The sequence below is a fragment of the Dermacentor silvarum genome, chromosome 2, assembly GCF_013339745.2.
Source record: "Dermacentor silvarum isolate Dsil-2018 chromosome 2, BIME_Dsil_1.4, whole genome shotgun sequence".
In the NCBI taxonomy this organism is placed as follows: Eukaryota; Metazoa; Arthropoda; class Arachnida; order Ixodida; family Ixodidae; genus Dermacentor; species Dermacentor silvarum.
Window position 1 is genome coordinate 164,550,799 of NC_051155.1, and position 27,287 is coordinate 164,578,085.

Here is a 27,287-nt window from a genome sequence, read left to right on the forward strand (position 1 = left end):
TATCCTAAATTAATATAATAAATACAAAACACTTGTTTTAATGATTACACGCTAACTATAAATGTTTTAATTATTTCTAATCTCTTGCACACGTACATTTACGTTAACGTCGGCTGCCGTTGTTCGGTTGAATTAACATAACTTAATCCCAGAAGCCTTTTCGGCTGCCTCCATTAAACTGTGCAGGTGAGGTTCTGTTGTATCTGTGAAAATCGGTTATGATCGTGCTTAATTAAGCACCACAATTGCTGAGAATCTGTAATCTGGTATGTTTAAGGTGCTTACTCCTCTAATAACATAAAATTACAGAGACGAGGCTAATACGGTCACTGTTTTTATGAATCTTTGAACTTGTGTTTACGAGCCGTCATAGTCTGTAGCTGATATTCCTCTCGTGTCGTTCTTTTTTCAGCGATGGGATTACACTACAAATTGGCCGTAGGCCTTGAAAAGGGCCACAGAGTCACGAAAAATGAGTCTAAGCCCAGACCATCGCGGCGAAAGGGCGTAAGTATTGCTTCTGCCGGTTCCGGGCCCTTCTTTTCGCTCATTTTGTGCTAACCAATGTTCCGCTCTTCACCAGGCCCTGTCAAAGCACACCAAGTTCGTCCGCGATCTCATCCGGGAGGTTTGTGGATTTGCACCTTTCGAGCGGAGAGCAATGGAGTTGCTGAAAGTGTCGAAGGATAAGCGTGCCCTCAAGTTCATCAAGAAAAGGGTGAGCTCCTACCGCGATGTCCCGCTGAGGCTTTGGTTGCATGATGAAAGTTCGTTTGTGTTGTCTTTCTGAAATACTGTGGTGCGCACAGCTGTAACGATAGTTCGCTGCACCGGGTTAACGCTTGAGCATTAAGCCGGTAGAAGCATGTTGTCGAGAGGCAGTTAATGAACAACTTAAGATGCGCCGGTAGTTTAGCTTGGAGGCAGTGCTTCCGTGGCTGGTTTCAGTGGTTGTGATTCCAGTGAAATCACTCAAACTAGTTTGTGTAGCAAAGAGTTGGGCGAAATAGTCGTCACAATATTTGCAGATATTTTTTTTTTGAAATTCTTGTCAGAGTGTCGAGCGATTATGTTAAATGTATATTGGTTTCCTAGGGTGGGCCAATTCTCGCGTCCACCTTGCCGTATTTTTATGGTGTGGGCTTTATGTGAATATTGGAAAGCTGTTGGCAGTCTCACAGGTCTTTAACTTTATGCCAAATACTTTGCCAGTGCCCTTTAGATGTTGAGGAATCGGGATGCTTTTTGTTGTCGAGGGACGAGGTTCATTCTCTGTGCCCTCTGTTAACCGATGTTGTAGAAAAATGATACCAACTCTGATAATACAGATGGGGCAGAAAATTCTGGGTAGTTATGCATGCACTTTGAATTTTACTGCTCGGAATTTTGAACACTGTTTCAGACTGAACAAATCCCAGTCATGACTACAGTCAGTGCTTGTGTGGTCATGACAAGCAATGTGTACGTAATTACTGTCCATTTAATAATTTTACGTGGCTGCATGCTGTGGTGACAAAGTGGCTGTGGCATTATGCAGCTGAGCACGAGGTCATCGGTTTGATTCTTAACTGCATTTCAACGAGGCCGATGTGAAAAAGCACTCATGTACTTAGCATAAATCTGGTGGCCTCCAGTACGGCATTCTGGCGAGTGTTGACCTCACGGCCTTGTGGCAGTGAGGGGTGGTGAAATCACCCATCACGGTGAGGCTTAGCGGCTATGGTCTAATAACTGTTGCTAAGCACAAAGTTGTGGGATCAAATCCTGGCCAGGGTGGCTGCATTTCAATGGGGGCGAAATGCCTGTGTCAAGATCCTCTGGTGGTCAAAGTTATTCCGGAATCCCCTACTTCGTCATGGCTCATAATCAAATCGTGGTTTTGGCACGTAAAACCGCAGAATTCATTCATCAATCTAGGGGCGGCCAAATTGCACGGGTGTGAAAGGCGACTACCAGTTAGAATGTATTCTGCTGCAGTGTTCGCTTCAGGAGTGTCCCCTCGCCGCTGCAAGGCTGCTGACATGCTGTGTGGTCAATGCTTCCACAGTATTACTAAAAAAATTGCAAGGGTGTACAGTTTCAGGACGTTAAGTCCCCGCAAGTTCAATTCTATGCGGCTGACAGCAAACCCTTTATATGGTGGAAAGGGGATACAGATACACAAAACCTGCAGAAAAACGGTGTGGCAGCAGGATAGCTAGTTGATAAAGGAATGCCCCAGTCCTCGAACAAACCATGCACAGGAAGCTTGCCACAACTTTATAGAGCACTGCGTTCTGCTCGGAGTACAGTAACTGTCGGCAGCAATATCTTTTTTTTCACAGATGTGCATTATGTATAACCTATTGCTGCTTTTCTTGCGAAGCAGCCACAGCATGCTCATGATTAACTGTGGCCAAGTGTGCTGTGAACTCAAGGGTGCAAAACAAAAAGGACAGTAAGAGGGCACCTCTCTTGTCCCATGTTGCCACCATCGATGCCTGACAAACTATGCCTTATATTCACTTTGGTGCTGTGCGATTGCTGTTGGATCGGCATTTGTGACTGCAGGGCTTAGTAATGTAGCTTTCATGTCTGCGAAATGACTGTGCTCTTCAGAAAAAGTGGAATCGTGGTAAAGAAATTCTATAGCTCTCTTCAGTATCCAGGTGGTTTGCAATGCTTTGGGTATTGTAGAAGTGCTAATGATTTTCAAGGTCTGTCCGAATTGTCATTAGTCCACCTATGAAGAGTGGTTATGACTACTGTGAAGGTGGAGTGAACTCGAGATGTTGCTCCAGATGTCTTCGCACCTGCTTCTGTTTCTGCTGGAAAGACAACTAATCAGAAGGCAGATGTTTTGAAATAGACCTCTAGTGTGTAGTGACATAAGAAGGCTGCAATAGCATATTAAAAGTCATGGGTGCAATTGATAAAAATTGTATTTAAGATCAAGACGGCTTTCAGAGGTATTCAATACACAAGGAAAAGCATTAGATGTGCTCAGTGAAGGTTGGGAATGTGTTCAGAAAGATTTGCACGCTGTGGCATGCTTAGAAGGCTACATGAAGGCATGGGTCCTATATATCTGGTTTGCATTCAACAAAGTTCAGGGGAAGACATGTTTGCTGTGGCACTTTATTTCATAAAACAGCTCTAGGATGCTTGTGTTTGCTTATGTTACTGGAGAATCACTTGAGGTCCTAATGTGTTTAAAACAGCAATGGTGGTTGCACCATCCCTGTGTTCTGTGAGAGAAAACTTTGAGTACGCTTAAGCGCCTTTGAGTGGAACGCGATAGCGTTACTGGACGCCGTTGACGCCGACACCGTATTTTCTGCGACACGGGTACCGATCAAAATTCAGAAAGGCTTGGTTTTCAACACTCCCCTCAATGTTGCCTAGAACCAAAGTACAGCGAAACACCATCAGAATTCGACGCTTAAGCTTCGCCTTTAAGAGTAGAATGCGATAGCATTCAAAGATGCTTGGCTGCTTATCAGGCTTTTTTTTTTTGTATATTTAAATTACAATCCTATGCTATCATGTCTGTAGATTGTGTTAAGTCGTGCTTTGATTTTTCTGATGGATTTTACTTTGAGAAATTCAATTTTTGTTCACTTGCGCCATGCGAAGGGCCTGCCCGGTTGGGGTGGTTCGGCATGATTATTTCCGCCAGACGCTGATGCTTAACACCGAATTTCCTGCGACACTGGTCCCCGCAACGCTATCGCGTTAAAAGGTATGGACATGTGGGATAGTTCACAATGCATAGGTATTGGGACCTCAAGCAAACATGAAGGCTATAGAGTTATCATTAATTTGCAGGCATGCATTGATTAGCAATGATGTGATGTGAGTGACAAATGTGTACTCGTACTGACATTGAAGCCTCCCATGGCATGTTATTTCTGCATTAACTCTGTGTTCTTTTCTGACCCTCCGCAGTTGGGCACCCACCTGCGTGGCAAGAGGAAGCGTGATGAACTGAGCAACGTTCTGTTGGCCCAGAGAAAGGCACAGGCTCACAAGGAAAAGACTGAGCACAAGTGAACACCCCATTGCGCCATGTAATAAACCTTGTAAAGAGAATGTGCACCGTTATTGTTGTATGCATGTCTGCCACACTCACCGTGATCTGAGAAGCTTTGGCAGATTATGGCAAAGGATTATTATAAACAGCCTCATGAAAGCACATGCAGTGTTCAGCTACACGAGTCTTCATGCATACATGCAGAGCTGCCAACCTTAGAATTCGAGAAAAAAAAAAAAAACTGCAGTGGCAGGCAAAAAGTACTCAATTCATTAAAAATAACAAGCATTTTATTATGAACTATGCAGACACTCTGCTCTTTATATTCACAGCAACAACAGTCTATGCTGCAGACAAACAAATGTTCCTGTGAGTGTGCTTACAACTGGTGCTCTCTATCTTCCCCCATTGCAGGGTAGCAAATTGGACGCTCATTTGGTTAAACTTCCCATCTCTGAAGTTTATTAATGAAATATTCACATACCAGCTGTCAAAGATTCGATTACAGTGGTTGTGCCATTTGGATGGTGCTGTGCTAATACCTGTAAAATCAATGGGTCCAAAAAATCCCGACTGCATTTGCCTTAATTTTTAAAGTTTTTGCCCTAAACCAGGGGGCCAGACAATAAGAGGTTGAAATGTTGGAAATAAACTCGAGCGTACTGGGTGTAGACAAATACTTCATTCTGAATAATCGACATGCTTTTTTCAAATATAAATTTTAATTACCTTTAATAAGGCTGCCGGATATGTGCCTCGAAATTACGTACTAAATGTAGAACCCTATCGGGAGTTTCATGGTACTTGTTGCCATACTAGGTTACATGAGTAAGCGAATTCGCTTGTATGCTAGCCAGTTGCGTGCATGTTTCCAACCATTGTGCATGAGATGAGAGCGGGATCAGTATTTTTGTGAATTGTGTTTTGTGCACTATAAACAAATGAAGGCGATCCCAGTCTAAAGTGGACATGTGTATTGTAAGTGCATGTATGTACTGCACAGTTTACAGGTAGGTCGCAGAAGCCGCTGTTGTGGCAGGGGACATGGCTAAGCAGGTCGGCAAAGGGCATGAGGCTGCTTACATGTGCATTTAGGAAAACTCCATGGCTGTAGTAACTATTGCTTCTTTCTATGTCAGCCTATCCCAAATTACTCGTTACATTGCGTTTGGATGGCACGAGGTAGTAATAGTCCAATATATATAAAAATATTCATTCGGCATGTCTAATCACAGTTCATATTTTCTGTGATGGCAGGCAATGGGAGCTATGGCAATACAATTTACTGCTGTTGAGAGGCACTCGAACGAACTAAATATCTTCGTCCTTGAAGGCACAACTGAAGTCCCCCCTCCACACACACACACGCGACCCAAATACGTATCAATGACTCGGAAAACGGATTAACAATTGAAGCACATGTGAAAAAAAAAAATGCATTTACTGAATTTTTGTGATACAAACAAGTGCCAACTCCCGATTGTACGGACGCGGTCATAACGGACCCGAAAAACTGCCCCCACCCCACCCACCGCTTACAAAAAAAAAAAAAAAGCACCACTACCCATGCACCCCGTACAGATGGTAAACCAGCTAAGCTGAAATGTGCGGCCCCGGTATGAGCCACACGTGATTTCTTTCTCTTACTTGTCTCTGGCTCATGCCCGCATATATAATGCGGGTATGCGTCACACGTGATTTTATTATCGTTAATCGTGACACAACCGGCGAGCATGTGATGTTATTGATGTCATGACCTATCATTCATGTTAGTCATACATTCGTACCCTTCCGTGCCAATTTTGGTATATACCGAGTGAACGAGACGAGAGTTTTCGATACGTTTATTTCCGCCGGAAGGTTTCTGACTTTCTGTGGTCGGACCAGGAGTGCAGCACCGTGCCGTCGTAATTGTCCGTGTGCACAAGGCAGCTAGCAGAAGCCAAATTTATCTAAGTCATTTGTGGATTTGTTTGTAGGCTTAACTCAATTTGCTTCAGATCGAGACATGCGTTGTAGAGTGCGCGTGAGGCAAACTTCTAATGTGCGTTGCCTAATGGCCGGTTCGGTTCCCTTAAGTCAGCTTCGCCGCTTTACAGAAGGTTGCGTGGTGAAGCATATTAAACGCAGAAATGGGCCACCGTCACCCGTTTCTCACGTTGATGTGGCCCAGAAAAAAAAAAAAAAAAAGTACTGCCGTGCACTGAAAGTACTGCAGATGCCAGTCATTGCATCGAGGGCAGCAAAATTACATTAGCTATGGATGGAAAAGGAATTGGATTTTATATAGCAGAAACAACGGTTTTCAGTGTCCGACAAAACGCATGGGCGTTTCAGTTAACTTTTTGAGAAAAACGCTGTTTTATGCATTGAAGCACAAAGTTCACTGAAACGCTCATGCATTTCGTCGGACACATTGAAAATTAAAATATCGAAACTGGTTCAGTCCTGAGAATTCGTTTCAAGTGGACACGCCTTGCGAACTCAGCGGCTATAGTTCGTATATTGGAAGATGTGCCGTAAAATTATTAATCAAAAAGTTAATTAGCGTAATTATGTTAATTATTCAATTAGGCGTTTTGATTTTTCGTGGACGTAATGGCCGCCTCATCGATTAGTTTAGATCAAGGATTACAATTGTGCTATCTGCCAGAGGCAATTTTTGAAAAATTTGGTGCAGCTAAAATGAAACACCCTGTATAATGGTAACCACTTCATGCTCTGCGCATTTCGGGCACCTCTTCCTCAGCGTGACGAGTGGCTGTGGGAACACGAAGCGTGCAGTGCACGTCGACCGGTTAACGCTGCAGGGTAAGCACGTCTAAACAGCACAAACTCCGAGCAGTGAAGAGAAAGCTATACTGGGTCGCGTCAGCCAACCTGAAAAGAGAACCAGAAGGTCTCCTCCCATTGAGTTCTTCTGATCGCTCTTTGTGCGACGCCGACTGAATGCAAGCATCACGGATAGTTTAGTGCCGAATAATGGGCGAGCTTGTTTCCCTTCTCGAGAACACGCAGCTGGCTATCGTTACTGATTGGCTAGCACGAGGCTTAACATTCCCTGCACTGTACGAAGTCGGTGAGACGGAGCATAGTCATTAGAGTTACAAAACGATTACGTGCATGCGAGACATAACGAACGCCTATAGCCTAAAATGAGTCAAAAGTACGACGCGATCGACCGACACGGCGTGTGGGGCGCGGAAAGATTGCTGTTCAGGTTGTCGAAAGGTGTTGGTTGGCAAGCGGAGTTAATGCGTGTGCACTGTACCTCTGCGGACGTAAACCACGTTTCGAGCCACTTCTCTCGCAGCTGCTGTGTGGCTCGTTGTACCAAATGCAGCAATGAACGTTGTCTCTTTAATGCGATAGGTAAAAAAAAGAAAGAAAGAAAGGCGGGAGCAAATCAAAGCACTAGACGCTTAATATTCTGGCCAACTGGCGAGGGCACAGCGTGAAGGTGGCACAGAATTGGAGCATCAGTCTGCCCACCCGGCAGGGTGCCCTGTCCCGGAGTGCCGATGACCTTCTCTTCCATGGTCGACGACGCGCTCCGCCCGGGCCGCCATGTTGACGGCTCGAGGCTGTGCGCGCCGTTAGCGGGAGCGCGGAGAAAGTCACGAGAACAGGCGCCGCAGTGACTGCAGCGAGAACGTAGACTTCGCCGCGAACGTGCCTCGCGGAACCGTGCCCGTATCGGGCAGGGCCATGCTGTACCGTGACTGCGAGGGAAACGGGAGAAGGGAAGTTGTTACGTTCGGGGGCGCATACAATGTGCACAGAGTGCGCGAACGAGGAGAGGAACGCCATATCTCCCTATTAGGGTATACAGTAAACACGATAGGCCAAACGTACGCTTCTCCACATACCTTGCTCGACCTAAGAAAATACCTTTATTATCTTATTGGTTAGGTCAAGTGAGATGTGTGGGAAAGCGTGCTTACGCAATTTCGCATATCGGCCCTAAAGTGAATAATTAAAGAAGGTTAGTGACTCTTTTAATTAGTTACGTGGATAATGCGATTTCCCGAGCTGGTAATTTCCGCCTCTTCCTTACATCTTACTAAAGAGATGGGTCACGGGTAATTTGGACGAAAAAAATATGTTAAAAAGAGAAAAGAAAAAGGAGTATATGTTCTGCAGCGCTGGTCGATCACCTTCTCAAGGTTGTCGGGCGTCCTGTTGAACAGGTGCAGCAGGTCGTAACCGCTATCCTTGCGACCAGCGTACTTCTTGAGGAACCCGCGTGCGAACTTTCGGAGTCCTGCGCCGTCATGGATGGCAACGTCAAACGACATCCTATAGACTGCAAGTTGTGTTAAGCAACGCCCGCCACGTTTTATAAACCACGAGCTTGAAAAATTACGTCAATATACTACACGACTGGAGACGCAGTGGGAGGAATTAATTAAAGACGCGCGCAGCACGCACTGTTGGTCAGTTACCTCCACGGTAACCCGCCGTGGTGGATCGGTGGCAATTACGTTCTGCTGCCGAGCACGAGGCCGCGAGGGTTCGATCCCCTGGCCGAAGCTACCGCTTTTCGACATGGGTGAAATGCAAGATGATCTCGTGTACGTAGATTAGGTGCGCGTTGTAAAGAACTGCAGGTTGTAAGATAATTTATCAGGAGTCCTCCAACATGGCAGAGGGATGGTTTCTTTGGCGAAGTGGTATTCCACTCTCAAAGCAAGCAGAAAAAAAAAAAAAAATCAGTACGACGAGAAGGACAGTACAAGTGGTGTGTTAAAGACAGCGCTGTTTGCGTCATACTTTCTGACATATTAAGTTTTCTTTTTTTTTTTTGTGCTGCTTGTTGCCTCAAGAATCCAGAACGGCGTCTCTCGTGTGCTTGCTGGTGCTTTGGGACTTTGAACCCTATGAATCAGTTAATCACCTTCACGGTGAAGAAGCAGCAGCAGCAGGCGCGTACGCGGTTTCATATAGCTTAGAAGGGTGCGAGGCGAGAAGGTTGCAAGGCGAGGTGGTGGTAAAGACTACGGACGCTGCTCGACGAGTGTCCCGTTCTGATCTTGTCGAAAACCTCTGAGCCGCCCCCAGAGGCACCGGCAACAGTCACCAACGCCGCGCGCGTTCGGAGCGAACGCGGGCAAAATGCCGACGGCGTCGACAACAGTTGTGCGCGTTGCTGGTGCTGCTGCATGTCCAAGTTTATACAGTTGATAAAACTACTATCCTTACTCCGTATAGCTCTCTACTAATTTGCTATCGCAATTGATGCTTCGCCTTTCGGGTGGAACTGCGACATTTTTCAGATAATGACACCTTCGGAAACACGACTGAACGCCTTCGACGACATGCCAACAATGTATACGGAAAAAGAAAAACGGGTTTTCGGTTACACATTGTCATTAATGCTGCTGTACCCCAGGAAGCCTTCTGAGCCAACGTTTCGACCAAGGTGCTTGTCTTCATCGGGGCTACAGTTGGTTTTCTTAGCAGATCATATGTAACTTGCAAGTGTAAGGCTAGGACTGGGCAAGGCAGGTGGAAACGTTGAAAAGTAGTGATTACTTGGGATAGTTGGAAAAACGTATTGTTGGACAAGATGGTTTGTCCACCACTCCTTAAAACGTTTTCCTGTCAAATAAAGTTTCCTCTATAAGGCTTGAAATCGCCGCCAGATATCACGATGGACAAATATGGAGACATCATTCCGATCACACGGATGTCTCCGTATTTGTCCATCGTGCTTCTCTGGGCGCTGTTTGCAAGACATGATAGCGGGATTGAAGTCCTCGGCTTACCTGGAAGTAGAAAGCAAAGCAGAGGCAGGTAGTGGAAGACAAAAAAAAAAAAAAAGTAACGTGTGAGCAAATAACCTTTGCACGAACATACGTAGTACGTAAAAAATGTGGTTGATCCCTCTTATATAGGAATCGGTATAGAACACGAAAGTGAAACGTGTCTTCACAGAAGTAGTGTAATGTTTATTGCACATTGATATATAATGTCTATTGGTGTTTTGTGGCTAAAGCGCCCTTAGGCGTTGATGCACCCACGCTGACGCCTGGTGGCACGTCTCCTCCATCACGACTACCAACGTCGATGACCATGAGCAACCGTCGTGCATATGGAAGCTGCACTACGCTGCACACGCTAGCACAACGCGAAAGACGAAGCACGTAACTGACACACTAATACAACGCGCAAGACAAAGCACGTAACTGAATCGTCACCGAGTCAAATCAGCGCGTACAGCGCGTCGTAATTGCAGCCTCCGCGATCAACTTCAGAAACATTTTCAGAGCTAATTGCGGAGGCCACGCTCCGCTGTGCTGAGTACGGTGAACGCCACCTAGTAGTGCTTCTGCGAGAACGCGTTGGTAGTGCTTCTTGATGCCAGCGTCCCTTCGAATGCTGGCATCGAGGCGTCGCAGTGCTGAGACCACCGAAGCGTTCACTGTCGGTGCGCGTTAGTGTCATAATGCAGTACTTCTCTTTTCTGCTCGTAGGCGGCGGCACCGCCCCGAGCAAGAGCGCGGGTACACGGAGGAGTGTTAGATATATAAGGCGCGTCTGTGTAGCTGTCTGCAAATGCGTTTGTGGCGCAATGGGTTAAACGCTCGGCGATCTATCGTCGCGGACCGAGAGGTCGTGGGTCCGATTTACAAATTTTGCATGTTTGTGGAACTTTTTCTTCTGGTTTCTTTCTTTGTATTATGTTCGTGTATGTTCGTGTGACGTATTTCCGTGACGGAAATACGTCAGTGAAGTCTTGGTGGACCCCGGCATAAAACACTTTCGTGTTAAAAAATGTGGTGCAGCTTGCACTAGTGGTGCAAGGCTGGGGTAAACAGCAGAGCTGGTGATCGACCTAGCTCCTTCCAGGTTTTACTAGGCTTGGTTAAGTTTTGCTAGTAAATGTTAAGTGCTGCTAGGCACGGTATGCCGAATCGGCTCGCCGCCGACGTGCAGATTCTCGCTTGGCCGCGCGACGCGCTTCAAGATGAGCGGCTTCTTCGGGTGTCCGGATCTTATTTGGTCGTCCCATGTTAAGGCTACATGTACTCGCCACAGAGTCAACGAGAGTTCTACCGCCGTCGCGGCTCCTCCGAGCTTTATCTCCCCGGTGACGTCACGGCCAAGCTGCGCCGCTGCGCCTCCACACTTCCCGGGGCGGGGCTGGTCGAAACCTGCCGAGCCGACGCCAGAGGCGCCAGCTGCCGTCACGAACACCGCGCGCGTTCGGCGCGTACGCAGGGAAATGGGAAAACGCGGACGGCGTCGGCAGCATACAGCTCTGCGCGTTGCCTCGTTGGTGCTGCTACAATTTCCTTATCTCTCTCTATCTCTCTCATTTTCTCTTTCTCTCTCCCGAGCATAGCGTGCTGGCATAGCGCACACCGTGCGCACGCTCTCCTTCCTCTCCTCTACGTCCCATGTCAAGGCAACATGTGCACGGCTCGGAGAGGAGGCGATGCACACGCCGCTCCGCACGGTGGTCGCTAGGCAGCGTGCGGTGACGTCATCGCCAGGAGCAGTTTTATTGCGATAGCAATTATATGGACACTCCAAAGCAGATTTCTGCCGTCGGCGTCGCCGTCGCCGTCGCCGTGAGGTTCCGTATGACGTCAATGAAGATGAAATCGTCGCCGCGTGCCGCCGAACGCTGTATGTGCGAGTGAAACGGCGCGAGGGACGCGTGCTTTCACGGGGAGTGAACGCACGGCGGAGAACAAACGCGCGTTCTGTGCCGTGCTCCCTTAAGGGCTGCAGAAGTAGGCGTCTCTTTCCTCCTTTACAATCACCATATATGTAGAGCAAACGCGCCTTCTGACGCACGAAAGACCGCGAGGGGGGGGGGGGGGCAGGGAAGGGAGGCGACGTTTAGCTGCGGCACCAAGTGCCTATTATTGCGATAGCAATTATATGGACACTCAAAAGCAGATTTCTGCCGTCGGCGTCGCCGTCGCCGTCGGCGTCGCCGTCGCCGTCGCCGTCGCCGTCGCCGTGAGGTTCCGTATGACGTCATTTGGAGATGAAATCGTCGCCGCGCGCCGAACGCTGTATGTGCGAGTGAAAGGGCGCGAGGGGCGCGTCTTTCACGGGGAGTGAACGCACGGCGGAGAACAAACGCGCGTTCTGCGCCGTGCTCGCTTAAGGGCTGCAGAAGTAGGCGTCTCTTTTCTCCTTTACAATCACCATATATGTAGAGCAAACGCGCCTTCTTCGGACGCGCGAGAGGCCGTGGGGGAGGGGGAGGGAAGGGAGGCGACGTTTAGCTGCGGCACCAAGTGCCTATTTATATCAGAGGCTCCAGCAACAGTCACCAACGCCGCACGCATTTTGAGCTAACGCGGGCAAAACGCCGATGGCGTCGACAACAGTTCTGCGTGTTGTTGCTACCAAAGCCGCTCACCTTACTTCGTATGACATTGCTGTGTTGCTATCGCATTCATTGCTTCGCCCTTAGGGCGAAACTGTGACATTTTTTATATCAGAGGCTCCGGCAACAGTCACCAACGCCGCACGCATTTTGTGTGAACGCGGGCAAAACGCCGACGGCGTCGACAACAGTGCTGTGTGTTGCCGGTGCTGCTGCATGTCCAAGTTTGTACAGCGGATAAAACTACTATCCTTACTCCGTATAGCTCTCTACTAAGTTGCTATCGCAATTGATGCTTCGCCTTTCGGGTGAAACTGCGACAACTTTTTATTGCGATAGCAATTATATGGACACTCAAAAGCAGATTTCTGCCGTCGCCGTCGCCGTCGCCGTCGCCGTGAGGTTCCGTATGACGTCAATGGAGATGAAATCGTGGCCGCGCGCCGCCGAACGCTGTATGTGCGAGTGAAAGGGCGCGAGGGACGCGCTCTTTCTCGGGGAGTGAACGCACGGCGGAGAACAAACGCGCGTTCTGCGCCGTGCTTCCTTAAGGGCTGCAGAAGTAGGCGTCTCTTTCCTCCTTTACAATCACCATATATGTAGAGCAAACGCGCCTTCTTGCAAATGCGCGAGAGGCCGTGGGGGAGGGGGGGAAGGGGGAGGGAAGGGAGGCGACGTTTAGCTGCGGCACCAAGTGCCTATTTATATCAGAGGCTCCGGCAACAGTCACCAACGCCGCACGCATTTTGAGCGAACGCGGGCAAAACGCCGATGGCGTCGACAACAGTTCTGCGCGTTGCCGGTGCTGCTGCATGTCCAAGTTTATACAGCTGATAAAGCTAATATCACTACTCCGTATAGCTCTCTACAAATTTGCTATCGCAATTGATGCTTCACCTTTCAGGTGAAACTGCGACAACTTTTTTGTTTGCACTACGCGGCGCAACCAAGAGCTTAAACAGCTCCGCTGTTCAAATATAGGTTCCGGACAGTTGAAAAACTGGTCATTAAAATTACGTCATAAACCATCCTCGACGATTATTTAAGTCGATGCAAAGCATTTCTTCCCTGCACGCGGCACAAAGGCCGAACGATCTCACGTACTCTCGGGGATACACTCGCTGGAGGACCGACACATGCGGAGGTCGCGACACCCTGACGACATACGATTGAAACCGGAGGCGGTCGCAGACGCTACGCGCCCCACCGAATACGTCTTCGATAAAGTGATTTTGAAAGTATGCGTATGCGTCCTGCAAGTGGCGGTCCTCCAATCGGCACCGCTTGGCCTCGGCGGCCTGTTCAGCGACCGATCGCTTGGCGTGCCGCTACTATTCTTCGGGCACGCGTCTCTTGTTGCTCGCGCTCCACGACCGCGCGTATCTCATCGGCCCGTAGCATCGCCTCCTGCCTCGCCACTTCGGTACGCATCGCGTACCTCCGTGTCCTCTGCAAAGCCCTTGCACTCCTACGCTCCGCGTCCGCTTGATACTTTCGAGGGATCATTGTTTTATCTGCGAGTAGGGGCCTATGCGCAACATAGCGCAGCTAGCGCAACCGAACCACGTCTATTTGCGGCGCGCACACGGTGAGTGGAGCAAGGAGAGGAGGCGTCAAGCCAGTGGCGGTGTGTGATGAGCGGGCGCGTGGGAGAGCGCGAGCATGCGCGTCGAGCGAGGAGTTGAATCCAAAGCGGACAGCGAGAGCGGCTCCCTCGGGGTGCGTGCGCATCGGCGACAAACTCTGTGACCTTGGACGGCATCGCATTTGACCTTGACCCGGACTAGGCAAAGAAATGCTTCGCAAAAAAAGAAAGAAAAAAAAAAACGCTTGAGGGATTTTTAGACGTCGAGTTAGGAGTGATGAAAAAAAAAAAGCGTTGAATACCAACAAACGTTTTGTCTAAAGAGCAAAGGAAATTGTAGAAACATTGTAGTACAATATCGTAGTCCACGCTGAAAGGTCACAGGCTGAACGGTTTACTGGAGTGGGATCCGTCTCACCGATCATGAGGATCCAGTAGCGCGCCGGAACAATGTAGGCCAAGAAGCCGGCGACGAGCAGCATCGCGAGGAACATCCTCGAGACGAACGGGTCGGCGAACACCATCGTGCTGAGGGGTAAACAGAACATTACAACGCGGGTCTTCGCATTGCTGGCGCAAATGACTGATGCGGAAACGTTTGACAAGTGGATAAATCATTTGACAGGACGTCCTATAGGTTGACTCCCTCCTAATTACAAGACTTGACGGAACTGCATGCGTGGACGGAATTGGAGGTAAAGTTAACCGCTCGCTGCGTTTGACATCGTTTTGACAACATGGTCAATAAATCATCTTAAACTTTATATACATCACATACAAAACATTCAGTCGCAGTTCAAATATGAACTGCGCATAATTTCCAAAATACGTGTAATTATGGGACTGCGAATTTGTCGTACGCTTATTTTGTCGTACGCAATGTGGTATACAATGTTACAACGCAAGCGTGGTCGTGAAGTTTGTAAACGGGCACTTGAAATACGTGAATATACAGACGATGTCGGAGAACTGAAGGGCTCAGTACTTGGACAAATGCAAAGCGAATATTCCCGAAGCTTATAGGAACGCATATATGCGAAACGCTTTCCTTGGTTGTTTCGGTGTATGTGGTGGTTTTGCAGTATCGGCTAACCTGGCACGATGTCGCATGCAGGTTGTACAGGATGTCCCGGCTGTATCATTAGGCAGGCTAACATCTCCAGCAGCGTATCATTATAGCTTGTATCTCTCTATCCAGCTATATATCATGCACAAAGCTTGCACAAACGACGGATCATTCTACGCGAATAAGACCAAGTTCGAAGTCTTGTTGAGAAACCGTCAGAAGTACAAAAATGTCCCTGTCATCCAGTTAGTTAATTAAAGTAATTACCAAACTTTGTAATTGTTCGAATCATCGCGATGTCAACTAGAAAGTTGTAGGGAATCACACGGAGTGAAAATGACGTGTTTCCAGCAAGGTACAGTCTGCTTCACACTTAGGGGAAAACTCGGAGCGCATTGCAAGGCGCTCCGAGTTTTCCCTAAGTGTGAAACAGACTGTACATATCGCGTCTGCACTTTTTCCGCCGATGAGAGAAAACCCGCGAAATATAGGAGTGATGCCATGCATGGGACTACGCGCCCGTGCGCAATGAGATTACAGTGCCTGGGCGAAACGTATACCTCGGGACTCGCTGTACTATGCCGTCGGCAAAATGCTACGAAGAACCTGAATTTCTGCGAAGCGTGGCGCGCGAAGCCTCAAATAAAAAGTTCAAGACTATATTTATCATGTGCGACCAACATTATGCCGCAATCTATTTGCGGTCATCCAGCTGGTTCGCGGAGCGCATGTCCCATAATTTTGGGTGTTATTTTCTAAGCTTTACCTTCTAAGCGAGATAGGCCTAAGCGTGTGAGAAATGTGGTGACGGCTACTGACTTGTGAAGCCGCTCGCCGTACGAGGCCACCGCACCCATGGTGTTCTGCATGGTGGCGGCCATCTCTTGTAGCCGCACCAGCTTTGCCTTGAGGGATTGCCGCGACTGTGTCATTGCAATGGGAAAAATGAAAGGTAAGTGAGCGCCTCGCATGAAGTCTTTAAGTGCGAAGCACTTTAGGGGCCCGGGCTGTCGGCGGCCGTCGCGCGTGACCTGTCGTGATCTCGGCTGCGGGAGTTTGTGGGTTCGATTCCCACCGCTGCCGGCCACCCACTGATTTAAAGGGGCGCAATCGTACACCGGCCTGGCGTTAGGCTTCCCTCAGGGGTGATACGCTTGGGAAAAGGAGCCTGCGCCCCGAATACCCGTAGAAACCCTCGTGAGCACCAAAATCGAAGTTATAACGCAATATCTCGTTGAATAAGATCAATTTGCAAAATCACAAAGTTGCTTAAAGCAAGAGAGACAAAAAAAAAAAAAAGAGCGAAGTTTATAGGCCAATCCATGTATCCTGTACTCATCATTCTGGTTGAATCGCCATATTTGCAGCTTCCGTAGACACTTGTGCGAGATTTCTTTTAGCACTCTCGTAGGAAGTTCTATGATTGTTGGCAAACGAAAATCGCTGAAACAGAATTGCCTCTTAAAACTTAAATTTCCAGACATTGTTGCTCGTACTTTTTTTTATTTTTCAAATCGAATCATGCTTTATGTTCCAGTAAACAAAAACTGGACGGTCATTTTGGGCTAAAAGCTACGACAGTAACTTTTAGCCCAAAATCGAGTCGTCCTTCCTAGCATCTGATAAATAACAAAACAATCCCAGTGACGATCGCGGTAAGCGTCATCGCCAGCATGCGTATATCGATCTCGTGCCTTATGAACACCGTGCTCCGGCCGGAACCCGGTGGAGAGTTTGCCGTTCATTGTAAAAGAGGGGTGGAGGAGGGGGTGGGGGGTGTAGACTTGTATACCGAATATGGCGGCACGGAAACAGCCGCAACTCGCGCTCTCATTCGATGTTTCAAGTCCCAGTGAAATGACGGCTCATGCTCACAAAGACTCTCCTCGGGGAGAATAAACGTCGTTGTATTAACAAACAAACAAACAAACAAACAAACAAACAAACAAACAAGCAAGCAAGCAAACAAACAAATAAAAACTTGTGCCCTGTAATTTCATATCCAATATGTCGCTCACATCCTACGGGTACATATATATTTTTCTCGATTCCATGTGATATATGAGGTCATTTCATAAAAAGGTTACGGGATATATGCGATATTTAAATAAGGGGGGTGCAGAGGCCGTGACAGCGGGACCGAAGATTAATGACTCAATATGTGGCCACAGGTTTTAAACATAAATAAGACTGTGGTGGCAACGTGAAAAAGTGGTCATAATCCCCAATTTTAAGTTGACATTTCGCTATAGCCGCGTTGTCTAATGGTTAGTGAAACGTTTGCTTCGTTACGCAATACAAATAAAGGTAAACCAAATACCTCATAAGACCACGCTTATATTACTTATATTACTGGCTATTCTATGACATATACGTCATGATTGCCATTCCTCTCTACCGATCTAGCTAGTGACGTCATAATTCTGTCTGCGACTGTACGATGGCATACCTCGAAGGGCGTAGGTTGCATCACGAACCTACTCCCTTGGCACGGCCTCCGTCTTTACTGATCGAATCTTACAGCATAAATACGCCGGTAGAACTTCGTTCTTGCCTTGCGGTAGAACGGCGTGCCAAATTTGCGGGCTATGCATGAACTTGGTGCGTATTTGAACCGAATTAGCGCGGTCTCTTCTTTTGTTTAATTTATTTCCCAATGATAGAAGACGACAGATTTCGACATATACTTTTATTTTGTGGCATAATCTAATCTTCAAGCGTGGCTGCCACTGGTGTTGTGCATGGGAACCTAAATTTGTTTTTGGCGATTTCCTGCCAACTACCGATTCTTTCGGTGACAAGAACGTTAGTGATCGTGTTCCGTACAAGTTTTGTACGTACCTAAGGAGTATATCATTTCGATAACTGCGCGAACAACGGCACAGAGACAACATACGAAAAAGGACAATACAAGCATTGTGTCTTCTGTGTGCATATAAGTTGTTTGTTCGCGTTGTGTGAGGGAAATGAATCCCCGTATCAGCTAGCTCAATTCAACGTACTTCTGTGTATCTTGCTTGCGACACTGGTTTTGATAAAAATGCTTGGAAATTAGGTTCACGTCTTGCGGTGTCTTAAATGGCACTGGACAGTGATAATTATGCTAGATTCGCGGTGGTCACTTTGATACGAAGCTCATTAAATGTTATGCTGGAGGAGCACAAACTCACGCCTTCCTCTTCGCTCTGTTGGCCGTCGTCTTGAAACTCCTGAAAGTTGAGAAAAGGAGAACTATAGCGTGCTTTGTGGTCTTTTAATTGCGCCACAGATACCGCCACCGGTTCTACAAATACACAGTCATCCGAACCGCCAAATTCACCTTTTCTTACAGAACGCCCATATTTGCTTATCCAAAGCTCGTGGGAACAATATATGTATAAGCTGCGAAAAACACAATAAAAATTTCTGTATATTTATTTCGTGCATTTGAAACTCATTTTACACTTAACGCTGCCCAACCGCTGCTCGGAATGATGGTGCATCTTTTCTATGCGAGGTTTTACCTCGAATCGCAGCGCTCCGACTGGTTAGAAAGGCCTCTGGCCACTATAGGTATATCGGACTGGAACTGAGCAGAAAACCGGCAAGAACCGTTATCTTTGTTCGAACGGGAACTTAACCGGAGCGTTACGACTTTTTTGACTCCGGAGTGAAACAGAAAAGAAAAAAAAATAACGGTTTTCGGTTCAGACTTGATGGCCACCTTTTCTGGAGCGTTTCATCCATTCATTGCCTGCATTCGTGGCTTAACTATGTTACCTCATTTGTAAACACACACCATCTTCCCCTGATTGTAGAAGTAGCTGCATCATTAGCACGGTTTTCAACGCATCACGTTGGGGGCCGACAGATTAGTAATGCACTCGTAAGCGTTTGAAATTGGTGATCGTGAAATAATGTTCCGTTAGTAGGAGACCTGTACATGATTGTTGAAACGAAGAAGCGCTTCCTAGCGGGGTCATGGCTTTCGATCGTATACAAGTTGAAGTAGGTGCAATAGAAATGGCATATTGCTTTTAGCATGTGCTTCCGCAACGTTATCTTGAAATCGAAGCTTTCCGTGCCTGCTATTCCTGATTGGTGCAAATGTTTTATTTATAATAAACTGGTACGACCAATTGGTAGCGGCGCTCAGTGGAGAAATGGGAGAGAGAAAAGGAACTATAGTGCAGGGCAAGTAAAAATTGCGCGGAGAAAGACGTCTCGTATAAATATTCTACGACAGTCCAGGAGCCCCTTTCTGTGCCGTGGTTCCCTGTTGACCTCTATAGCATTGCTGGAAACTTGCGTCGGTGGCATACGAGGTGGAAGACGTCGGCTCGCTTTCCGATGTTGCAGACCTCAAACAGCGATCTGTATATGTTTCTGGTATGCTGTGACAAGAAGTCTTCACTTTGTAAAAGAGTGGCAGCCTCACAGGTGTCAGAGCCCCGTGCCCGTCCTTACTCATCTTAAGTAAACTTTGGTCGCTCGTCCGTACGTCTTCCTGCCGAATAGGATCCGGTGGCCGAATTCACAAAGTGTTTCATTCGTAAGTGCTCTCTGCCATTGGCTGGCCGCCCCCGCTAATATTATGTCAGGCATCAGGATTGGGTGAAATGTTGTATTACGAGCAATCCTAGCGTAAGAGCTTTCTTTTGCGAATACAGGCCCAGGGCTCGTATTCGCATAGCACCAGTTGATAACAGGCAGTTACGAAAAGCAAAACGTATATATATATATATATATATATATATATATATATATATATATATATATATATATATATATATATATATTTCTGGGCCTTTGGCCCGACGTAATGTATAAATGAAGCTAGCCATTAAGGCTCTCACAATTTTATTGTTAACGCCGGCTTAGATTCAAGGTTCTCAATGGGCCACTCTGCCAAGAACGCGTATTAGTCGCATCCTATATACCTATTATCACCATCACTTTTCATACCGCTAGCTCTTTATCTTCTCTTTCCCTTCCCTCTGCAAAGAAGAGTAGCAGGCTGGAGGACTCTGCGTTTCCTCAATCAATTCTTCTCTCTCTCTCTCTCTCTCTCGCTAAAGCTCCGCTTCGTAACATAGATTCCAGTGTTGGTGTTCGATCTGATTAATAATTTTTTAACTACTAACTAGGTGCGGCCTGAAGTACAGAACACGTAATTTTTCTGTGCAGCATAGCAGCAGCGTCGGGATTTTTTACAAAATAAGTTTATGATGTTTTTCTGCAATTATTCTTCCGTTATGTGAACTAGCTCGAACCGGTTCGAATCGACCGGTTTGAACCTTTATATTTTTTCGCTGCGGAGTTGAACCGGAACGAAAACCGGAACGACAAAAAAGTTTCGGTTTGACACTCTGCAGTGGCCACGCCAGCTAGCGTCGGGGTTTCGGGCCATTGCTGGAGGGGATTAAAGTTCTGCGGTTCTTACCGCGGAAATGCTGCGCATTTCTTTAAACAACACGCACGCACACACTATCGAATCACAACGATAGCTACGAGCGTGGTCGTCGAATCTAATCCCTCGGTCAAATGTCAGAGTAATCGCTCGTGATGATGACGATGCACATTCCAGAATGTGCAACACTTATTCGTGACGCGCGCATATAGTCTCATCTGACACAACTCATTTGCTACAGAATTCACGACAACGTTCAGGAAATTTCGGATGCTGCATAGGCGCATCTTGCGCCGAGCGAAAAATTCATCATCATAGCGTGTTGCTGAAGCAGCGCACTGTCCAGGACAAGGCGGAGAGACACAAGAATACAGGACACTCGTTGCACTCGCAACTACTTTATTTCAGAACACTTCATCTTGTCGTGTATTCTTGTCTCTCTCCGCCTTGTCCTGGTCAGTGCACTGCTTCACCAAAACGGTATGATGATTAATCACCAACTCGCCCAACTTTCCACATTACTGAAAGAATTAAGTTTGTATTAATTCTGGTAAAACTAAAACAGGCAAAAAGGCTAAAGCTACTGTAAATTTCCAGGCGTCGTTATTTTACATGTTTTTGCCGGTGTTCACTCGAGGACTATTCTCTCCCGCTGATCGATCAGGAGGGCTAAACGTTCTCTCCCGCCCAAGTGGGTCCCGTATTTCGCACTGCTGCACGCCGGATGTTCATCGCGGCGAAGTGATTGACCCCAGTGACAACGACGTCGGTCGTTACCTGATCCTCGTCGTCGAAGGGGCAGCAGCAGGAGACGATCATTTCGGCGAAGAACAGCAGGGCGCCCACCAGGGGCACCATGTACGGCTCGCCTTTGAGGGTCAGCCACGTGAACAACTGCAGCGAGCGCCCACAACCAGGAAGAGTGTTTATTGGATCGGCGAAGCATCTTTAACGATTGCGTTGATTGAATATGCGATCGTGTTCAGAGGCAGGAAGTTGCTGCGTGGGCATTTCGGTGTAAAAAAAAAAAAAAAAAAAAAAAGAACGACATTTGAGATTCTTCGAAACGCTGATGGGGACATTGCCCTCACGCGACAGTGTTGTCCACATTGCAAAACTATCTCTTTTCGAAGAATACAACGAGCCTCTGGCAATTTCCTGCAGCACACCATGACGCACTTGCACAGTGTGACTCGAGCAATGCGCATGGCAACGGGATGTCATGTACACTACTCTAGCGTCTCGCTATGTGTGCTGCGCTAATATATCCTGGGTAAGCGACGTCAATGTTTTCGCACTTGGCTGCACAAACTTTTCTGCAATGTCAAAGAAAGCTTTCTCGCTATTGCCAAATAGGAGCCCGAATGCTCCGCTTTGGCGTCAATGGGAAAGCGCCCGTGTCAACATTGTATTTGTCGTGTCCAGAAAGGAAAGCGTATACTGCTATACACATTCCAACATGTTTACTAAGTGAAGCACGTGCGTGGTGCACAATTTACCGTAAACTCGCATCGCAGCAGGTTTGACGTTGGCCTCTGTATTAATGATAGGATGAGTGAGAACTTAGAATTGGCTTCCACTGGTATACGGACGGTGAATTGCCACTGCACTATCGATTTCTTTCACGGGACGTCACGGAACCAGCTTATCACCGTGACGGTGCACCAGCATGGCGGCTACGATCAGGGCAAACCATTTTATTGATAGCTTTCACGTGACGTCACGGACTCAAACTATCACCGTGACGGTGCACCAGCGTGGCGGCTACGATGACGTCAGCGCAAATCACCTTATTGATAGCTTTCACGTGACGTCACGGAACCAGCTACCGTGACGGTGCACCAGCGTGGCGGCTACGATGACGTCAGCGCAAATCACCTTATTGATAGCTTTCACGTGACGTCACGGAACCAGCTTATCAGCGTGCTTGTGCACCAGCATGGTGGCTACGATGACGTCAGTGCAAACGATATTATTGATAGCTTTCACGTGACATCACAGACTCAGCGTATCACCTGCTTGTGCATCAGCATGACGGCTACGATGACGTCGGTGCAAGTAATTTATAGGCAGTGGGGTTGCGCACCGTTCTACAATGACGTATGCATTGTAGGGACACCTAGAACACAAAGCGAAAAGGAAATAGTAAAAACATTCTTTATCAAGAATCTAGTGCTTGGAGTTTGAGTGAGCGCACCTTCCTCGTTGACAATGAGTTGTATTTGCTCGGCTGAAATAGCTGCGCATGACTTTGTTTTGTTTGTTGGTTTGGGGTTTGGATATCACGTGGTCGTGCTACTGCGCCACGCGCTTGTTGAGTCTGTCTATACTTTGAGAGAAGAAATCATATGCAACTGCAGCGTCTTCGCTATGCATGCACTTCTGCCTTTCTTCTTCAGTGGCTCCTACGCTTAGTTTGCTGGCTTCCGGTGATGTACACATGACAAATAACTTGCCCAACAAGCAACGCTTATATGCACTCGAAATGGATTGTCATGCGGCACAATGTGGGTGTGAAATGAAATAAAAACACACAGACCCTTTTCATGCGCGTAGTGCGGGAGTGACATATGTGTTGTCCATATAGGCGCTCGCGCGATGTCGTAGGGGCACACGCATTGGGGTGGAGGCAGACAGACGAAATGTTTTAACCTTTCTGCGGGGAAACGAATGATTTCGTTAAATTGAGATCATCGTTAACTTGCAGACACTTAAATCATTCATACAAACAACTTTATCGTTTCAAGATTAGGAAAAGATGTAGCTTTTTTTCTTCTTCTTTTTGCTTGCGTACGCATGTACAGTGAGCCCGTTGAGCGCGTTTTTTTTTAAAGACGATAGTCTTTCTTGGGCTACCTAAACGCGAAAAACTTTGTCTGTCTGTCTGTCTGTCTGTCTGTCTGTCACTCGATTCAACCGCCCGGCCAAACCAAGCGAGCTACTAGCACTGGTGGCACGGGGTCATACACGTCAATATCATGCAGCGCAAAGGAAACCTCAGGCCTATTTGAGGGAAATTATATGTACATAACCATGATCCGCAGCGTTCATTCAATTAAGAATACACTTTGGACTGGTCTTTACGTCAGTAAATGAAAATTCAACGCGTTAGAAATGGTGTCGAAGAGACGCTACGCGTTAAAAACAAGCCGACTGAAGCCGCGCGGCTCTGTAGCCGGCTTTAAGCCAACAGTAATAAAAGGCCCCAACAGATGGCGTGAGAGCAGGGCGAACGCGGGAAATATTGAATTGACTTCAGCAAAACCACCATTGCATCCATCGTGGGAGGAGTGAGAGGGGAGGGAAAGAGCAGTGATGGGATGGGAGGGGCGAGAAGAGAGGGTGTTACGTATCAGGGGCGGTAGAAGACTATCGTCTTTCGACGTCATTTGCAGCGAAGCAAGCAGATATGCTGCCAATTTTTTCCTTGGTGGGAGCGGCGCAGCTTAATAAGTCAATGGAGTCCGTCACCTGCAAACTAATATTTCCCCCATATTTTACAAATATTCTCTCTTAAAACTTTGTTAAGTTGAACGATGTGTTGATTTAACTTTGTAGCTTCGAGGTTTCAGTGCATAAGGCTGTATGAATATGCGTTGGGGAATCGCAAGCACTTCGCTAAATCAAAAATTTCGTAAAGTATGGTTTCGTTAAATCGAAGTTTGACAGGTACTACAGTCGCAGTAGGAAAAATCTGCGCGGCCCTGTGTCCTTCCTCGTCGCTGCTATAGTTTCTATCGTCCAAATATTTACCCAACTCGGCAGTTTAACGCCACATTGCGTAATGGAACCTGCGACACCTCCCAGAGATCGTACAGCCATATGTGGGCTCTCACCGAGAGGGAGATCATGGACCGCGGGATGGAATCCCAGCTGAAGCAGCCGAGGACGAAGCCTTGGACCCGCTTGTAGCGCTGGTACACCGCCTTCACACGTGACATGTTCCGAGTCAAGGCCTACGTGTAGAGAGGATTCATGAAACACGCCACCATTAAGTGGGCTGTCACTTTTAGAAGCAGCTTTATCATGCGAGCAACGCCACAAGTGCAGGACCAGTTCAATGCTGAATGACCACTGATTGTTTAGACGCTCACGGAAGTACTGGAATGTATAGGTGGGAAACGGATAGAGTGCTTCCACGGCACGGTCGCTGCTATAGAGGTAAGCCACAAGATACGTACAAATAGTGCTAGTGATGACAGCTCGCGGCGACTCGCCGCGGTGGATTAGTGGCTATGGCGTTGCGCTGCTAAGCATGAGGTCGCGGGCTCGAGTCCCGGCCGGTGCGGCGGCATTTGAATGGGGGCGAAATGCAACAAGCTCGTGTGCCGTGCATTCGGCGCACGTTAAACAACCCCTTATAATCGAAATGAATCTGGGGTCAGCCGCTACGGCGTGTGTCAAAGTCAGATTGTGGTTTGGGCAAGTAAAATTCCACAATTAAATTTAAAAAAAAATTCTTTACGCCTGCATTAACAAAGCACTGGCTACTGAAGCAGACGATACCATCCTGAATCATTAAAAAAATCCGAGGACACCTAAGCGCTTATGAGTTATGAATGCGAAAGAATTAATGTCCAATTGAACTCCGCTGACCGGTCCTTCGAGTTATGAACTCCTCGCGGAGAAGTGAGCGCGTCGCGAGGGGAAGGAGCTATCAGTCAGAGAAGCTATCAGCATAGCTCCTCTGGCTTGTGATGGCTTGTATTACGATTTCAACTCTTTTGTCAGCATTCCTGCACGTGCGGCGAGTGTAATGGTTGTGCGCGTGTATGTTTTGTGCATATATTAGGTGCTTGCCGGAATTATGTTAGTTGCGAGTTGGCGCTCTTTCTGTCTTATCTTTTCTTGTATAGATTTTAACCTTTCGTCACACACTTTTCTCAAGGGCTGAAAATTGTGGACGGATCTTCTATCTTGGATTGAGGCCATTTATTTCACACGGCGTCAGCCACCTCTTGCGCCTTCGTCTCTGTTTTTGGCAAGCAACACTTGTCCAACGTTTAACGTAACTGCTGGTTCATAAAACACTTACGGCCCACTACTGACAGCAGTATAAATGGCTCCTTACGGCTCTGGTATGATGTATATCTTTGTTTTTTCTCTCTTTCTCTTGCTGTGCGCACGTTTTCCTGGACGAAACGGGAATAAGAAAGAAGGGAATTCGAGCGTGTAGACGAACCACACCATGCGAGCAGGTTCGGGCGAAGAGCCCGTGGCCCAAAGTTCAAGAATGACAGCCGCGATGGCTATAACAACGGCGTCAGGTGGGAAGCTATGTCGATGGACAGTAACAGTACACTAAAAAGCTGCGTTCCTGTCGTAAACCGTCTCTGCCGAGCGGGGGCGGGATCCTCTGGGTGGCGTCGATCTCCACCCGTATTTCGACATTTTTTGGGGGGCTCTTAGTGAGACTCCTCTAATGATAAGATTGGCCGCTTTGCTGTAGCAGAGGCGTGATTTAGCAATAGAGTATAACTCATTATCTTTAATGTATGGGATACCTACGCTCCTCGTCAGCTCCGTGTCGTTGAGTGCCGGAGGACCAGGGCCTTTGTCCTTGAAGCAGCATATCACAGCCTTCACCTGGGAAACGAGAGAAGTCGATTGGTGGACATCAGTTCTTTTACATAGAAAAATTTTATCAGGAAAGGTGCTCTTAATGAGGCGATACTTCGCTCCGTTTTCATGTGGGAACAGTAACGGTTCACTTAACTTTTTAGAGGCTTCTCAGATCGAAAAATTCTGCTTACAAAATATCCACGTACTTTTAGACGTAACCGCTGCAGGTATAAACACTACCGAGGGTGAGCTTTACATTGCGCCATAAAAAACTAGGTCCTTAAAAATCGGTTGTCAGTCCCTTTAATACAATCGTCGGTGCACTGCGAACCGCAGTGCACGGACGATGCCTGAACAGCGAGTTGCCGTCTTCCAGGTGCGCAACACCACCCCATAGCAGCCCAGAGCAGCCCAGAGCAGCCTAGAGAAGTAGGCAGGTTGTCGGTGCTGCAAAGCTATATCACATATGCTACCCTTGAAGAGATTGACAACGCGACTTCACTCACACGACACCACGGGAAAGCAATGTAGAGGAAACCCACGTACGGGATTGTAAATGAGGTCTATCTCGAGCAGGATGAATCCTCCCGTGGTCTTATCGAGAGTCTCGTCCTTGAGCGCATACCACTGCTTCTTTCGCGAGTCCACCTGGGAAAAGATCAGAGAAAGGTAGCTTAGCTTCGATGTCAGGAGGCACTCGAGGTAGACCTCCCAGCTGTTTTTGAAGACAAGGTCTTCGTCGCTGACTTCACACGGGTTTGGCGCATCTGGGATCAAGATATCTTGTAACCGCTCCCATAAAAAAAAAAAAAATGTCGGTTAGGTGACTTGTGAATGTCGTACGAACAAGTAAATGGTATCAAACGATACCTCTTCATGCCGAGAACACGCAGCAATAACCAGCAACTAATCATATAACAACAAGAAAAGGTGTATAGTTAGCCGTAAGCGTTAGAGGTTAATAAGAGTGCGCGATATTTTGCTACTAGCACCATCTTCCGAGTACAAACGCGCTCTCGGGGTATCCCGGATGTTCCCACGTGCCCCACGCTTTCGCCGCGCGCGTCGATTTGCGTGCATTTGAAGAGAAGGTTATGCTTGATGGTTTCACACGGGTTTGGCGTATCTGGGATCTTGTAACCACTTCCAGAAAAAAAGAAAATGGGTCAACCAAGTGTCCACGCTAAAGAAGACAAGGTAGATATCGTTGGGCGTGAAATGCGATACGAATAATATAACAAATGAGCGCATAATAAACATGAAAATGAAAATGAGAGAGACAGAATAAAGAGACAATCAACATTAAACCGTCGAATCATTTGA

At 47.4% G+C, this 27,287-nt stretch overlaps 2 protein-coding genes across 7 annotated transcripts in view; one reads left to right on the forward strand and one right to left on the reverse strand.

The window, feature by feature from the left end:
- Positions 1-130: 130 nt before the first annotated feature.
- Positions 131-4,071, forward strand: LOC119442041 (60S ribosomal protein L36). The gene is made up of 4 exons (XM_037706756.2): positions 131-186; positions 413-507; positions 584-718; positions 3,928-4,071. Exons 2-4 carry the CDS (start codon positions 415-417, stop codon positions 4,030-4,032), a joined length of 333 nt encoding a protein of 110 aa, XP_037562684.1. The 5' UTR covers positions 131-186; positions 413-414; the 3' UTR covers positions 4,033-4,071.
- A 3,293-nt stretch (positions 4,072-7,364) lies between these two features.
- LOC119441162 (multiple C2 and transmembrane domain-containing protein 1-like) overlaps positions 7,365-27,287 on the reverse strand; it is an 80,525-nt gene continuing 60,602 nt past the window's right edge. For all 6 annotated transcript variants that reach the window (XM_037705834.2, XM_049661822.1, XM_049661826.1 and 3 more), the window contains exons 8-16: positions 26,511-26,612; positions 25,911-25,988; positions 24,239-24,358; positions 21,180-21,296; positions 18,184-18,222; positions 15,833-15,936; positions 14,366-14,475; positions 8,170-8,276; positions 7,365-7,734 (exon numbers count right to left, since the gene is read on the reverse strand). In XM_037705834.2, the coding sequence (XP_037561762.2) occupies positions 7,630-7,734; positions 8,170-8,276; positions 14,366-14,475; positions 15,833-15,936; positions 18,184-18,222; positions 21,180-21,296; positions 24,239-24,358; positions 25,911-25,988; positions 26,511-26,612 (882 nt within the window). In that variant the 3' untranslated portion in view covers positions 7,365-7,629. The remainder of the gene's footprint in view (positions 7,735-8,169; positions 8,277-14,365; positions 14,476-15,832; positions 15,937-18,183; positions 18,223-21,179; positions 21,297-24,238; positions 24,359-25,910; positions 25,989-26,510; positions 26,613-27,287) is intronic.

Coding starts and splice junctions, on each gene's coding strand:
- LOC119442041 (XM_037706756.2), top strand. CDS start 415: ATGGGATTACACTACAAATTGGCCGTAGGCCTTGAAAAGGGCCACAGA. Junction 508..583: donor GACCATCGCGGCGAAAGGGC/GTAAGTATTGCT, acceptor GCTCTTCACCAG/GCCCTGTCAAAGCACACCAA. Junction 719..3,927: donor TCAAGTTCATCAAGAAAAGG/GTGAGCTCCTAC, acceptor GACCCTCCGCAG/TTGGGCACCCACCTGCGTGG.